At 44.9% G+C, this 15,206-nt stretch overlaps 1 protein-coding gene and 1 long non-coding RNA gene across 2 annotated transcripts in view; one reads left to right on the forward strand and one right to left on the reverse strand.

The window, feature by feature from the left end:
- Positions 1 to 4,726: 4,726 nt before the first annotated feature.
- Positions 4,727 to 5,352, reverse strand: LOC118557733. The gene is made up of 2 exons (XR_004927966.1): positions 4,895 to 5,352; positions 4,727 to 4,815 (listed from the first exon to the last, which is right to left on the reverse strand). It is a non-coding gene; the product is annotated as an uncharacterized LOC118557733 (long non-coding RNA).
- Positions 5,353 to 13,588: 8,236 nt separating this feature from the next.
- Positions 13,589 to 15,206, forward strand: part of znrf2b (zinc and ring finger 2b) — a 36,658-nt gene continuing 35,040 nt past the window's right edge. The window contains exon 1 of the mRNA XM_012881880.3: positions 13,589 to 14,493. Coding sequence (XP_012737334.2) covers positions 14,073 to 14,493 — 421 coding nt within the window. The 5' untranslated portion in view covers positions 13,589 to 14,072. The remainder of the gene's footprint in view (positions 14,494 to 15,206) is intronic.

Genomic DNA, 15,206 nt, shown 5'->3' on the forward strand with positions numbered 1-15,206 from the left:
TGGGGCTGCCCACAGATCGAATCACACGCTGAGCCTATAACCCAGCCAGTGCATGGTAGCTCGTCCTTCTTTGTACAGCTTCGCTGTGCTAAGAAGACAGTTCAGCTGAATTTCTGTGTGTTTTTCCAATACGTGGTGGGCCCGGGATCTATATATGTTCCTCCAGGTATATTGGTTTGTCCCTGTCCATCACCCACAACTATTTATCCTTCTCCCAGGGGATTTCTGTCCGGGCCCCTGCTGTGGTGGGATTGTTAGGGAGAGAACCTGTGCCCACTGAGATAGAGCACTGCAGGCTCTTGGGCACTTTGTTTACTTTTTACACCCCCTTCAAAGGGAATAGGGGTGTAGTTACCCAGTTGCTTAGGTGTTAACATATCACCGAAAATGCACTCATTTAGATCCTTTTACTTTTTCTACTGAGAAGCTTGAAGAAGTTAAAAGCAGTGTGTGAGGACCATGTGTTTCTTGACACTGCTGAGAGACTAAAACCCAAATTATATAACAACCAGTAAACCATAACGAGTAAATGGAAAGCATGCTCAGACTAACATGCTGGTTCAGAAGGAACAGGAGTGACCAAACGTCTGACCTGATCCCTGAGATAAATAACACAATGGTTTCTCTGTTATTCTGATTAGATTTACAAGTAAAATGAAGTGAAACCAGAAAGCAGGCAGAATAATCAGCCTTGGGCCAGGTAACAAACCTCATGATGTTTCACATGCCAACCTCTTTCCTGTCTCTCTCGTCTGTTGCTCATCATATTAAATGTACTGCTTCTCTTTCATCTGAGCAGTGGATGAGAAGAAAAGATCAAGCAGAAGAACTGAGCTATAATTCTGAAAGTGCTAAGACTTTAATAAAAAGTCATTTTAACGCATGACATCTGTCTGAATTTATCAATGACATATGACTGTTAGTTTTTAGTCCCAGTGGATGACAAAGTTTTATCCTTGTTTTAATCCCTTTTAGGATTTATCTTACATGTTTTTCTTGTACCACAAAACAGATATAAATGAGCAGGAACATTTTTATGTGTTTGGATAAAAATATGTGTTTAAACATTTTGCTATTGCATTGTATGCCAGGTGTCCTAACCCCTACCAGTATGGGCAGGGACCTTCCCCAGTGAGATTTATTAGAGCATGGTGGGGATAAATAGTCCTTCCAGCTATGTCTGGGTCTTCCCAGGAGTCTCTACCCAGTTGGACATGCCAGGCAAATCTTCAAAGGGAGGTACCATGGGGGCCTTCTGATCAATATCTGAACCACCTCAACTGACTACTGATGCAGAGAAGCACCCGATGTAGTTCAAGCTCCCCCTTCCTGAATGATGAATCTCCTAATCCTACTTCTAAGTCTGATTCAAGCTCAATTAGGCTAATTATTCCTAGGATATCATTCTTTAAATCAAGATTCATATGTCATCACCATAGGTGACGGTTAGAACATAGATGGACAGGTAAATTGAGAGCCTCGCATTTTGGCTCAGCTCTTTCTTCACTACAACAGAGAGCAACAGTTGCTGCAGACAAAGACCCATTTATCCATTTTTTCAGTTTGATTTGATTTATGTAGGACCAGTTCTACACACATCATATTAAGACACTTTACAAAAAAAGTAAATTCAATCCAGTCCTACAGAGTTTGCAAGTCATCAATTCCAAATCTGTCCTAGTTATCCAAAAATGCAATGAAGTTCAGTTTATTGCTAAAAAAGTAAAAAAAAATAAAATAAAATAAAATAAAAAAAAGGTTAAAAAGTTTTCTATCTAAGGAAATCCAGCAGATTACATCGAGTCATTGACTTGCAGCATTCACTCTTCCTGGATGACCAAGTGGCAACAGAGGACAGTTACTTGCATTATATTGTTGACTTTGCTGCAGGCACTCATTCAGAGCATGCTCCCAGCAACAGTGGAAAGGAAAAGTACTTTCCATGTTAAAGAACATAAAAAGTTAATGACAGTAGTAGCAAGGAGAGAAACACAGCTAGGCACATAAGCACTCAGTCAGTTTTCAAATCTACAGGATGAAAGACAGCACTTACAGTTAGCCACAGTAAAGGCTCAGCCAATAGCTATGTCAAGGAGAGAGACAGGGCTAAAAAAACTGATCCATCCAAAAGATTGGACCAAGTGGATTATCTATAGAAGGAGAACATGAAGGTGTTGGTAGCAGTAGCCCAGCCAACGCTCCTGTGCATGATAGTGTCACAGCTAAACAGAACGCCAGGCCAGATGTATCTACGGGGTTGACTTTTCTGATACAGAGCTTGACTGGTTCCAAAAATCCAACTTAAAGGACAAGGATTTCTTGTGTCAGTTGGTAACTTTATATCAGAAACCACAAAGAACACATGAGGAGGACCAGAGATGGACTCCTTAGAGGAGTACAGGAACTGATATCTTACATTGCCCTTAAGGAAACGTGGCTCTTTGGTAACTTGCAAGTCAATCGGCAGAGAAGTGTGCCTGTATCTTAATAAAAAATTATTGTTGGGAAATCAGCCAGGAAAGACAAAATAAGATTGTTTCTGAAATGTGAGACTCTGTAGACTGCAGACTAGAGTCATCGGGTAAACCTTCCATGGAGTTTGGACATGTGTTGGTGAATAAAAACCCCATTTAGAACATCCTTTGCCCTGCACTGTGTAGTATTGTATGATACTGTGTAGTATTGTATGAACTGAAAGTTGGCATTTTTTGTCTTGTAAAAGTTTTTGTACTAAGTATACTTCAATAGTTATGATCAATACCAGCAGATAAATCATTGTCCCATTTACTGATATGAAATGAGATTGTTAACTCTATTTCTGAAAGTTGTATGTAAAGTTTAACAGTAACTTTGGGTAGTCAAAGTTTAAGGATGCTAGTTATTGCTAAAGGGAGGGCTATGTTTACTGGTTTAATCTCAAATGTGGACTGGATAGTAGATTGTAGTTACTAATATTTAAATAATTTATTTTCATCATTGCCATATGAATCTTCTAAAACATTAAAGGGTGCAAAATCTTTTCCATCAAATATGTCCTCTAAATGATTTAATCCTTTATTGTTCAATGTTGAAAAGTTAAGAACCCTTCTATGTGGCAAGATGACTGGGTTGCTCCAAATGAGTGTTTATGGGAGAAATAAAGACATATTTATTTTTTAGATATTCCCACCAGGCTGTCAGAGATGTGCTGATACTGATGCTTTTAGAACAGCTAAGCTGCTTAATTAAAGGACTGGTGGAATATCTGAGATTCGATCTTCCTCATTTAACACATTTTATAAAACACAAATGCGCATGACAAGACAGGAAACAATGGGAACACTGCTCGAGTTAAGATTCGGTGTAATCTGCTGGTTTCCAGACAGAAGAAGTTTTACTAAACAGTCCAAACCTGATTGTCTGGAATTGCCTTTTAAAGGGATTTAATTGGATTTTTGAGCTGAATGAGGATATGACTGATTGTTGTAACTGAAATGAACTGAATAGATTTTATAGTGTGTGTATTGGGCCTGTTTGCTTTATTATAGTGTCTTACCATGGCTGTTAGTTGTGTTTTGGTACTTCATAAACAAAGTGGGGTGAAATGGATTTTCAGCTAATTTTTAAGCTTTCTATTTCAGTCATGGAGACAAATTGTTTTTAAAACCTTTTTTTTTCACAACAGATAATCTGCTGCTACTGATATACTTTCTTTAGCTATTCACTGACATCCTACATGACAAGGTTTGAGTTTGAAAATGAAGCATAAATATCGAGGTTGGGTCAGTTAGACCTGTAAATACTGACGACAGCAGTGTTCAAGATGAACTTAAAAATGACTGTTTTAGTAACAGCGCAGTCTGGCAGAAGAACTATAAGCTTCAGGTGGATAGCTACTAAAACACAGCTGAAAAGAGTTTATGCACAGACTGCTGCCTGTTATAGACCTTATGGTGCTTACATCATGAGCACTTGAACTATCAAGCATACAGAAATATACACTATTCTACATGATACAATCCCTCTGCATGTCAAAATAAGAGCGTGACTTCTGCCACTCAATAGAAAAAGTACTGCTAATGTATTTGTTTGGAAAGCTGTAAACTGACTGTGACTTAAATAGACAGAAGAGATTTTCTTGAAGAGGGGTTTGTTTATGAGAGAAGAATACCTTACCTGCAGTAGATAACTATCTAAGCATCTTCTATTTAGGTGAAACAGGGATTAGTTCCCAAGCCAATCAGCAGTTAGAGCTGGCCCAAGAAAAAGCCTTAATCGTGCCTCTCCAAAACCCAACTCATCTCAAAAAAGTGGAGACACTTGTAAGACACATGTACAATGATGTATTTAAAAATAGTTAACAGATTTATACAATACATTCAAATCTAGGGGAAATGATAGAGCACAACACCATGCATATGTTTATTCAATATTTTATTAGAATCTGTTAATTAGAAACCTTGACAATCTATTCTACAACATATTTTGTTTTTTGCACAATTACACTAAAATTAGGTGTTTGATGAAAATGAATGAGGCATAGAGCTCCTCTGCAAGCTGTAGTATAAGTATTTTTGTTTTAGATTCTGGGTAATGTTTTTTGCTAATCACATGGGCAGGAGTGCTTTGATTGATCAACACATGAATTATTTGTTAAGGAAGAAAAATGTATCAAGAAACATTTTTTATTTTGTCATGATTTTTTAATGTGTTTGGCCCACATGCAGAGATCACTTGGAGACAGAAGCAGGTTTAGAAGTTTATTGTTAAACGTGCAAGACAAGGAGCATCAACGTGGATTGTTTGAGGGGACGGTATGGAGGAAGCGAGTGAAATCTGCGGAAAAGAGGCAGAACGTTAGACGTCGGACAACTCTCACGCCTAAACGTCTTTACGGAGAGGTGGGAGGGCTTACCGCGTAGCGCAGGAACTGAGCCGGGGGGAGTGGCGTGGAAAGACGGGCACAGAGGCAGCCTCCCGCAGATGAATGAGAGGCAGGTGGGCGGTCCGGCGGAGCGGAGAGGGATCCGAGCAGCAGCGGCGTGAAGGTGATCCGTTGACAGCCAAGAGAACCAGATGGAGGAGCGGGTTCCAGAAGATCAATTTACGGGAGACCTGACTGACGACGTCAAGGCTTGGGAGAGCCACTTGGGACGGGACCCAAGGCGGAGGCAGACCACTTTAGGTTAACAATCTGGCATCTCTCGGCTGTCTGAGCGCAGTTCTTATAGCGCCGCCGCGCGCCGCTGAACGAGCCGCAGGTGTGTGTCTCCGCCCACCAGTCAACTCGAATCACCTGCCAGGAGGGGAGAGGGAAAAAGACTGCGCTGGCCGGGGAAAACACAGTGCAGTCTGCTGAGCCCTGACACCACCCCCCCCCCCCTCAATGGTCGCCACCCGGCGACCCCGAGGACGTGGAGGGGCGTGAGGCGTTGAAGTCCTCAATCAGGGACTGATCTGGGATGGCGGAGCTGGGCAGCCATGACCGGTCTCCGGGGTCGCGGCCCTCCCAGTCGACAAGGTACTGATGGCCCCTGCCCCGTCGACGGGAGTCCACGATTCTCCGAATCCGGCGGCCCTGGTAGTCCTGAGAGGCTGGAGGGGGCTGGGCGGGAGGGCACAGGGTACTGGAGAATACGGGTTTGATGTGAGAGACATGGAAAGTGGGGTGGGTCTGGGAATTTGGAGGGAGGCGGAGGCGGACAGCGGTGGGACTGATGACAGAGATAATCTCGAAGGGTCCAGAGTAGCGGGGAGCCAGCTTACGGCAAGCGGAGGGAAGGTGCTGGGTGGAAAGCCAAACTCGTTGGCCAGGGCGGTAAAGGGGGGCAGGGTCTCGTCTCCGGTCAGCAAAGCGTTTACTCTGCTCAGCCGTCCTATGCAGGGCCCGAGTGGTTTGGGACCAGAACTGCCGGCAGCGGTGTAAGTGATGCTGGACGGAGGGGACAGCGACTCGTTGTTGGTCAGAGGGGAGGAGTGGAGGTTGGTAGCCAAGGGAAACTTCGAAAGGCGACAAACCTGTGGCGGTGGAGGTGTGTGAATTGTGGGCGTATTCGACCCAGGGAAGAAACTTACTCCAGTCGGAGGGGTTATTGGAGGTCAGGCAACGGAGTGTGGATTCCAGCTCCTGGTTGAGGCGTTCTGTTTGACCGTTGGTTTGCGGGTGGTATCCGGAGGTGAGGGTGTATTTGGCCCCTAGGGCCGAGGCGAACTCCTTCCACACCCGCGAGGTGAATTGAGGACCACGGTCAGACAAGATCTCTGTCGGGATGCCATGCAGACGAAAGACATGCCCAACCAGGAGCTGGGCCGTCTGGAGGGCTGACGGGAGCTTTCGGAGGGGAACCAAGTGGCAAGCTTTAGAAAAACGGTCTATGACAGCGAGAATGACCGTCATGCCCTGGGAAGCCGGGAGGCCAGTTATGAAATCCAGGGCCACGTGGGACCAGGGGCGTTCGGGGACAGGCAGCGGTTGCAAAAGGCCCGCGGGCGGTCTGTTGGTGGTCTTATTCAGGGCGCACACAGAACATGAGCGCACATACTCCCGGACGTCACTGGACATGGAGGGCCACCAGAAGCGTCGCGAGAGGAAGGAGAGAGTCCGGTGAACTCCGGGATGGCCAGAGAACTTGGCGGTGTGGGCCCACTGGAGTACGCGGGGTCGGACGGAGGACGGGATGAACATGCGACCAGGTGGGCCATTTCCAGGGTCCGGTTCCGAGCGCAGGGCGCGGGAAATCTCCTCTTCGATCTTCCAGTGGAGGGCGCCGACAGTGCAGGTGGGTGGTAAGATGGAGGCTGGTTCAGCACCAGAGTCTTGTGGGGCGTGGAGACGGGAAAGAGCGTCCGGTTTCAGATTCTTTGAGCCTGGGCGGTAGGTGATCGTCAGATTGAAGCGAGAAAAAAAAAGCGACCAGCGAGCTTGTCGAGGGTTGAGACGTTTGGCGGATTGCAGGTAGGCTAAGTTTTTGTGATCAGTCCAGATGATGATGGGCTGCTCGGATCCCTCTAACCAATGCCGCCACTCCTCTAAAGCGAGTTTTATGGCTAGGAGCTCACGATCACCCACATCATAATTCCGTTCGGCTGGGGTGAGACGACGGGAAAAAAAGGCGCAAGGATGTAGCTTTTGATCACTGCTGGACTGCTGCGAAAGGACGGCACCTACACCGGTGTCTGAAGCATCAATCTCCACTATGAACTGCCTCTGGGGGTCTGGATGCATGAGGACGGGAGCTCGGGAAAATCTCTCTTTCAGGGTCTGAAAGGCCGAGTTAGCAGCAGGATTCCATAGGAACAGAGTCTTGGGTGACGTGAGAGCATGCAGGGGAGCGGCGATTTGGCTGTAGCCTCTTATGAAACGGCGGTAAAAGTTTGCAAATCCCAGAAAGCGTTGCAACTGCTTTCTTGTTTCGGGTACCGGCCACTCGAGGACGGCCCTGATCTTTTCTGGATCCGACCGGACCTGCCCACCTTCTAAAATGAGGCCCAGAAAAGAAACGGATGGCTTGTGAAATTCGCATTTTTCTGCTTTAACAAAAAGGCGGTTCTCCAGAAGGCGCTGAAGGACAAGTCGGACATGTTGGGTGTGTTCAGCGAGGTCTCGGGAATAAATTAATATGTCGTCCAAGTAGACGAACACAAAAATGTTTAAGAAGTCCCGAAGGACATCGTTCACCAGGGCCTGGAAGACCGACGGGGCATTGCACAGGCCGAACGGCATCACACGGTATTCAAAATGACCCAGGGGGGTCTTAAATGCCGTCTTCCACTCATCCCCCCGGCGGATCCGCACCAAATGGTAAGCGTTACGGAGGTCGAGTTTTGAAAAAACCATGGCGTGTTGAACCGGCTCGAGAGCGGAGGACAGCAGTGGGAGAGGATACTTATTTTTGACCGTTATCTGATTAAGCCCCCGATAGTCAATACACGGGCGCAGAGTGCCATCTTTTTTCCCCACAAAGAAAAAGCCAGCTCCCAGCGGGGAGGAGGACGGACGGATCAGGCCGGACGAGAGAGATTCATTAATGTATTTCTCCAGCGCCTCTCGTTCAGCCCGGGAGATGTTATAAAGACGGCTAGCAGGTAACGGGGCGCCAGGGAGCAGGTCTATGGCGCAGTCGTAGGGACGATGTGGCGGCAGAGATTCCGCCCTGCTTTTACTAAACACCTGTTGTAAGTTGTGGTACTCCCTTGGGACCAAGTTTAAGTCAACTGGGCCATCACTAACTGCGGGGTCCTCCGCCAATGAGTTAGACGGGACAGCTGAACGCAAACAGCGGGAGTGACAGGAGAGAGACCAGGATTCTACCCGTCGCTCGGCCCAATTGAGACGAGGGTTGTGATCCAGTAACCAAGGATGTCCCAAAACTATGGGGGCCCATTTAATGGGAAAAACATAAAAACTGATCAGTTCACGGTGATTACCCGAAATAATGATGGGATGATGCGAGTTATTGAAACTACTGATATTGTCATTCATCTTTTTGCCAAAATTTGCATCCACCCACCCTTCCAAAATCTAGTTGACAATGATTTTCTTGCAGGTGTATATTTGTGCCAACCTCACATTATATTAATCATATGGCTATATCTATATTTTAAGTTGAAGTAAAATACCGAACATTTTATTATTTCCCATATATCCCTCTATGGGATTGATGGGTTTCAAATGAATATTACAGAATAAATGTGAAATTAAAGGTGAAGTCAGTTGTGGGATGATTTATCACAGTCTCATAGTTTTGCAACCAAAAACCTGTATCTGCATTCTAAAATGTCTTTTTGGTGAGGACTCTTCAGCCAAATCGGAAGTGTGTTAGTGGTCGCATGATACGTGCCGTCCCAATAGTGCAGTGAGTAGAGGAGGTAGGAAAAGGAGTCTGTATGCTTCCTCTCAACAATGTAGCTGCATCTTATAAACTTTCTCATTATAACAATAAACAGTTTTATGGGATGACATCACATTTGCTAGACATTTGACTTCCTTGATAGAATGAAGTAAGATGGGAAACGGAGATTGAGCCCCTTTGTGGATGTTTACTAAGAAGATATCTGCAAGAGGACAGGTATTTCAAAACAGAGAAATGAATGCTTGAATGATGGATGTGTGTACAATCCGGCCCAGAAAATGAGTCTGATCACAGCAAAAGTAGGACATCCTGAGGAAAAGGCGACACCTGGGCCCCCATTTGAGAAACAATGACCGATCTACCCTGAGTAGAAAGCTCTACTCTAAGTAGTTCTACCCACGCTGTCATACCCAGTGTTTTTGGTTTCACAACAGTTGATATCAGTCAGGTAACTAAACTCAGCGTCCTATCAATCCTGAGTTAAGCACGAGCACAAGTATGAAAGAAGTCCTCATTATTGGAACGCAGATAACACGATTCACCATGACAATGGTAGGAAATTAGAAGCTTGGAAGTGTGCCTTTCCCGCAAGTGGAATTAGAAATATTTGATAATGCTGTATGGAGAATATTGAACCATAATGAACAAAAAGAAACAATCCTGGGAGTCAGTGGCAGAGAATTGCTGAAAAACTCATTGCATGAGTGAGATGAGTGTTATTTAATGGAATTAAAGCTGTATTCTCACACATTGATTACGTGTCTAGGTGCAATCCGACAGATATAAATAGTACATCGCACCAAATCAAGATGAAGTATGAAAATACAGTTTAATAAGGTCCAGTAATAAGTCATTGATTGGCTTTAATCAACATTTGAAATTAATGATGGGATGATGCGAGTTATTGAAATTACTGATATTGTCATTCATCTTTTTGCCAAAATTTGCATCCACCCACCCTTCCAAAATCTAGTTGACAATGATTTTCTTGCAGGTGTATATTTGTGCCAACCTCACATTATATTAATCATATGGCTATATCTATATTTTAAGTTGAAGTAAAATACCGAACATTTTATTATTTCCCATATATCCCTCTATGGGATTGATGGGTTTTAAATGAATAATACAGAATAAATGTGAAATTAAAGGTGAAGTCAGTTGTGGGATGATTTATCACGGTCTCATAGTTTTGCAACCAAAAACCTGTATCTGCATTCTAAAATGTCTTTTGGGTGAGGACTCTTCAGCCAAATCGGAAGTGTGTTAGTGGTCGTATGATACGTGCTGCGCCAGTAGTGCAGTGAGTAGAGGAGATAGGAAAAGGAGTCTGTATGCTTCCTCTCATAGCTCCTTTAGGAACCTTATGATCCTTACTGGGAGCTATAAGGGATCCCACAATCCTTTATGTGACATGGCGTTTAGGCACAGCCCATCTCACGGAAATGAATGAAAATGTCCACAGAGAAGCAAGCGTGCACTTTGTGGTTAATCTTTGGTGGGCTGTTGGCCCGGCTTTGACTAGAATCCTCCACGTGCGTTTCTGTTGTATGAGTTAAAAGTATGAGTTAAAAGCTGTCCGAAATCAGTACAGCAGTCCCATGAGCAAGGGCCAACGGGTCCAGTGCCCCTGTAGAACTTATCCAGGCCCCTGTTCTGGGGACATTATACTAAATTAATTTCTTATAATGATATGCACTGGCACAGAAACCCTAACTGATTTGTTCCTTGGACAAATTTATATATTTTTTTTTACCATTACAGCTTTAACAATGATTTTTAAAATTAAGGCATTTCACCTTTAGCTTTAGCCAAAACGTGAGGATCACAGTTTTCATCTTCAAGATCAGGATTCTGAAACTGGCTCCCTTAATGTATCCAATGATGAAATATTGCCATGTTTTTAGTTCTGTGCCCCCATGAAAAAACACTGGCCCCTCCACTGCTGGACTGACCTTTTTTTTTTTTTTTTAACAGTTTTTTTTATGATGCTTATTGGTACACAAAACTCTTAGATTGGCCCAACAGCCATGATGGATTCTGGGATGGACCAATTACAGCAGCCGAGGGCTGATGCCCCTTCCCTCTCGGGCCACAGCTGTCAATTACTCAATCAACACAGAGAGGGGAGAACGGAGAAGACATGGAGAGAGGGGGAAATGAAAAGTAAAAGTTATATAAAGTTAAGAGGCAAGCCATTCAGGCTGATGCCGCCAAATGTGTAAAACTACCCAGGCGAATGTTGGAGGCTATGATGGGCGTCAACTTCAGCAGCAGCATCCGAAGCAGCTGCAGGAGTTGTAACTCCAGGGGCTCTGGTCTTAATACTGGATTGAATTCAAAAAGGAATAACGGTAGAAGTGCGTGCTTATTTAAAGAAAGAAAATTCTTAGTGAAATTATCAAATTACAGGGTTTCATGGCGCACCGCCACGCCAAAATAAAATCAACCACACCTTCAGAATGAATAAAAAAATTTTTAAAACAATGTAAAGCTTGTGATATACCATACTATACATTTGGGAATTTATTATAATCATAATCCGAGTTTAAAATGAATTTAAATATACCATGAAATGTTCAAATACTTTATTTTGAAAAATCAACACCTCCGACTTCTGTCTGTCTCCCTGCGAAGCTGCTAGTGAATGAAACTACTGGTGGCTACTGGCTGCTGCTCTCGGTAGTGAAGGAAAACCAGAGAAGACAAAAAGCGACTAGAAACAAATCTAGCGACTTTTCATTGTGTTTTCGGGGATTTAGCAGCTTCACGTCAAAGCAGTGATGTGTGTTTGGCCTCTATTCCCTCAGCGCTGTCTCACAGGCACAAGCAGCTGCCTTGCCTTGAAAGCCCTTCATGCAGTCAGAGCAAAGAGAGCAGAGAGGAGACCTGCTCAGATTGCAAATTTATAATGCAAAGCTGCCGATGATTCCACCCTGAATTACAAAACTGAATTAATAAATGATAAATATATTTTTAATCTAATGTCTTTATTCTCTGAAACGTTGAATCGGGCATTCACCTCGTTCAATATGTGTCTGCCTCTGATTACTATGTTTGTGGTAGAATTAGATGTACGTAGTGTGGACCCAGGGGCTGCACAGTGGCGCAGTGGGTAGCGCTGTTGCCTTGAGACAGACTGGCAACCTGTCCAGGTTTTACCCCGCCTCTCGCCCGGTGAACGCTGGAGATGGGCACCCGCGACCCCATGAGGGATTAAGCGGGTCAGAAAATGGATGGATGGATAGTGTGGATCCAGGCAATGCATACAAATCATACATTATTTCATTATGTATAAAGTAATGTTAACTTCTGCAGCATTTACATATGATTTTAACAACATCTTATTTTCATTATGCTTGCTAATTCTTGGTTACATGAAGACTGTTTAACTATTTAGTTTCTATGATGTTATACTTGATCTTAGTGTTTCAGTAACATTTCTTTATTAGTTAGGTGGTTAAATAGTTCAGTTTTTTAATCGATATAAGTGTTCTGTGCGGGCCTTTTAAACTCAGAAACAGTCAAAACGCAACAGAACAAAAATGTTCATCTAAAACTAAATGATTAGGCTATTATTCATCGTTAACCTTCTACACAGATATAATTTAGATTTAATCAAATTTGAATTTGTCAGAAGATGTGATGCTCATGAACATTAAAGTTACATTAAAATTAAAGAAACTAAATTAATATTTTCACCTTTTATACATAAATATCCACTTTATTCTGGGCAGATTTTCTTTTTATCTCATTATTTTCCCCCACAACATTAATTAGCAAACCCTTGTGGACATTAGTTATCTTCTTTTTTGTGAGCATGTTACTGTTCAATTTAAAATATGTTTTGGTAAAATGTTCTTAAAGCCCTTCTCTAATTTCTCGATCTTGAGGCCATAACTATGGCATGGCATGGGTATGGTATGGAGCCACTTGAAAACAGTAAAGCTAAAAAGATTGCATTTGATACATTATTTTTTTCAGTAGAGCAGTGTATGAGACAGGAGACAGAATATTGCATGTTAACAGGTCTTAATGCACTAGTGGAATAAAAATGAGAATGAAGTATTTTGTATATATAAACTGAGCTATATACGCTGTTTTCTTCCTGCCTTAACCTCTCATTGTCTTTTATAGGAGAGAAAGTGAGAGGTTAAGGCTGAGGTCATGGTTTCTAACAACCGGAATGTTTCAACATTGCCACACTTTTCAACTATATAATATTAACAATATATAAGGTTTTTAGTCCGACCAAGCAGGCTTTTGGGTTTTGTCCTTTATGTAATAATGGGACTGGGAGGATGGTGTAGGTTTATTAGACCTGTAAATATAGACCAAATGACAGTGTGCAAGCAGTGTCACAAGAAAGTTTGTTTCCATTTATAGGCTTTATTGTCCTTCCATCAATACCTGGTGGGCCAGTCCCTGCGTAAAATGCCAGGGGCCAATCTTTGACCCAGTCCAGCCCTGGGCCCCACTGGCCTCCCTGCTAAACTTGGTCTGGAACTGCCTCTGAGGAGTCCGAAGCTCCTTTCCTCCCATAGAGTTCTTACTGTTGACTTCAAGAAAGGAGCTATGAAGAGGAACTAGGAAAAGGAGCTAGGAAGAGGAGCTAGGAAAAGGAGCTAGGAAGAGGAGCTAGGAAGAGGAGCTAGAATTAGAACATTTCGGATGCTGCCCTGCTATTCTATCAGATTGCTTCCGTGTCTCCTGCGCCTAACCGCTTTACGTCACATTGACTTTATTTTGAAGCGTCCGGGCGGAAGCTGACGTGAGCACGTCGAGCTTTGTTGTTAGCACGAGCCTCCTCGGTGCCGCTAAGGAACGGTCGGCTTCAGACTTTCTCCTCCATCGTTTCCTCCGGGGCAGCAATGTGCGGCCGGGCGGCGCGCTGCCGGCAGCCGGCCGCTCAGGTGCGCTGCTGCGGCGGACAGTGAGGAGCGCTCGGCCGCAGCCCGGCGGCTCAGTCCAGGAGGGGGACCTGGGGGACCCGCAGCACGAGAGCAACAATGGTCACGGCGTCTAAACTTTCCCACGCATCTCCAGCTGGAGGCACGGATGGCTGATGGAACTTCTCCCTGGCTGATGGGATCGTGGCAGCGGTCAGTTTGTTTCTTTTGATTTCCTCCGGCGCGTTAGTTCGGAGCAGCCACCTGTCCCGGGCGGAAATCTGGCGCACTGTCCCGCTGCGGCTCGTAGAACGGCCTCTTTAAATAACCGAGCCAAGGAGCGGAGGTGAACATGGGGGCAAAGCAGAGCAGCCCCTCCGCTAACTCGGCCGCTAACGGACGGACCAGAGCCTACTCCGGATCGGACCTGCCGTCCGCCACCTCCAGCAGCGGCAGCAGCGGCGGCGGCGGGACCAGCGCAGCGGGAGCGGGGGTGCGGTACCGCGCACACGGCGCTTCCAGAGCCTCCGGAGCCGCGTCCAGCTCCGGTCAGCCACCCGGAGCCCGGGCCAGGTCCGCGGGGGGCTCCGGGGGTTCCGTGGCCAGAGCCCAGTCCGGCATCAGTATTCCGAGCAGCGGCGGAGTCTACAGCTCACCGGAGTCCGGCGGCAGCAGCCCGGAAGAGGCGGCCGTCAGGGACCGAAGAGGGCAAGAGGGTCCCCGGCTGGTGATTGGATCCTTACCCGCACACCTGTCGCCTCACCTGTTCGGAGGTAAGGGGCACGGATCTGCTCGGTGTGAACTGGGCTCTGTTTACAGGTCAGGGGGAATTTGATTTACATGTCCGCAGAGGAGGAGGACCAACAAGTGTCCCGCTACTCATTTTACGCAGCGGGGCTTCTACAGGTTCATCCGGGTTCTTCTTATCTGAGTTCTGTTCCGTCCGGTTCTGTGTGATTAGGCAAATGCAAAAGCATGTCCTCACTTTAATTCTACTTCTAATTTCCTGAGCGCCATAAGATGAACACATTAGGGTTCTTCTTCAGTTTCTAACCACTTTATTAGGATTACAGAAAGTCTGATCTGAAAGAGTTCTGGTTCTGGACAGCTGTGCCTGCTTCCACTCTCCGATAACTCCGCTGCCTATAAACGTGTGTGTCAGATGTTATTCCCCTTTAATCATTTGCAGAGAAACGGTTGGCTGGTTTGAAAGTAGCCATGAAGCATTAGTTTATGAATTAAGTAAGTTATATGTTCCTAGATAATGATAATTAGAGATCAACCGATGCAGGCTTTCTAAGGCCGATACCATACCCATTATTTTGACATCAGGCAAACCGATACCCGATACGTGGGGCCGATTTTTGAAGCTGATGTGGGCTTTTTCTTCCATTTACAAGAGAAAAAAATACACAATGCTAACAAATGTTACACAAGTGTCAGTTTAAACCAAAAAGAAACATTAATTAAAATAAGCATAGTTCCA

This window comes from Fundulus heteroclitus, chromosome 3 (genome assembly GCF_011125445.2).
Source record: "Fundulus heteroclitus isolate FHET01 chromosome 3, MU-UCD_Fhet_4.1, whole genome shotgun sequence".
Taxonomy (NCBI): domain Eukaryota; kingdom Metazoa; phylum Chordata; class Actinopteri; order Cyprinodontiformes; family Fundulidae; genus Fundulus; species Fundulus heteroclitus.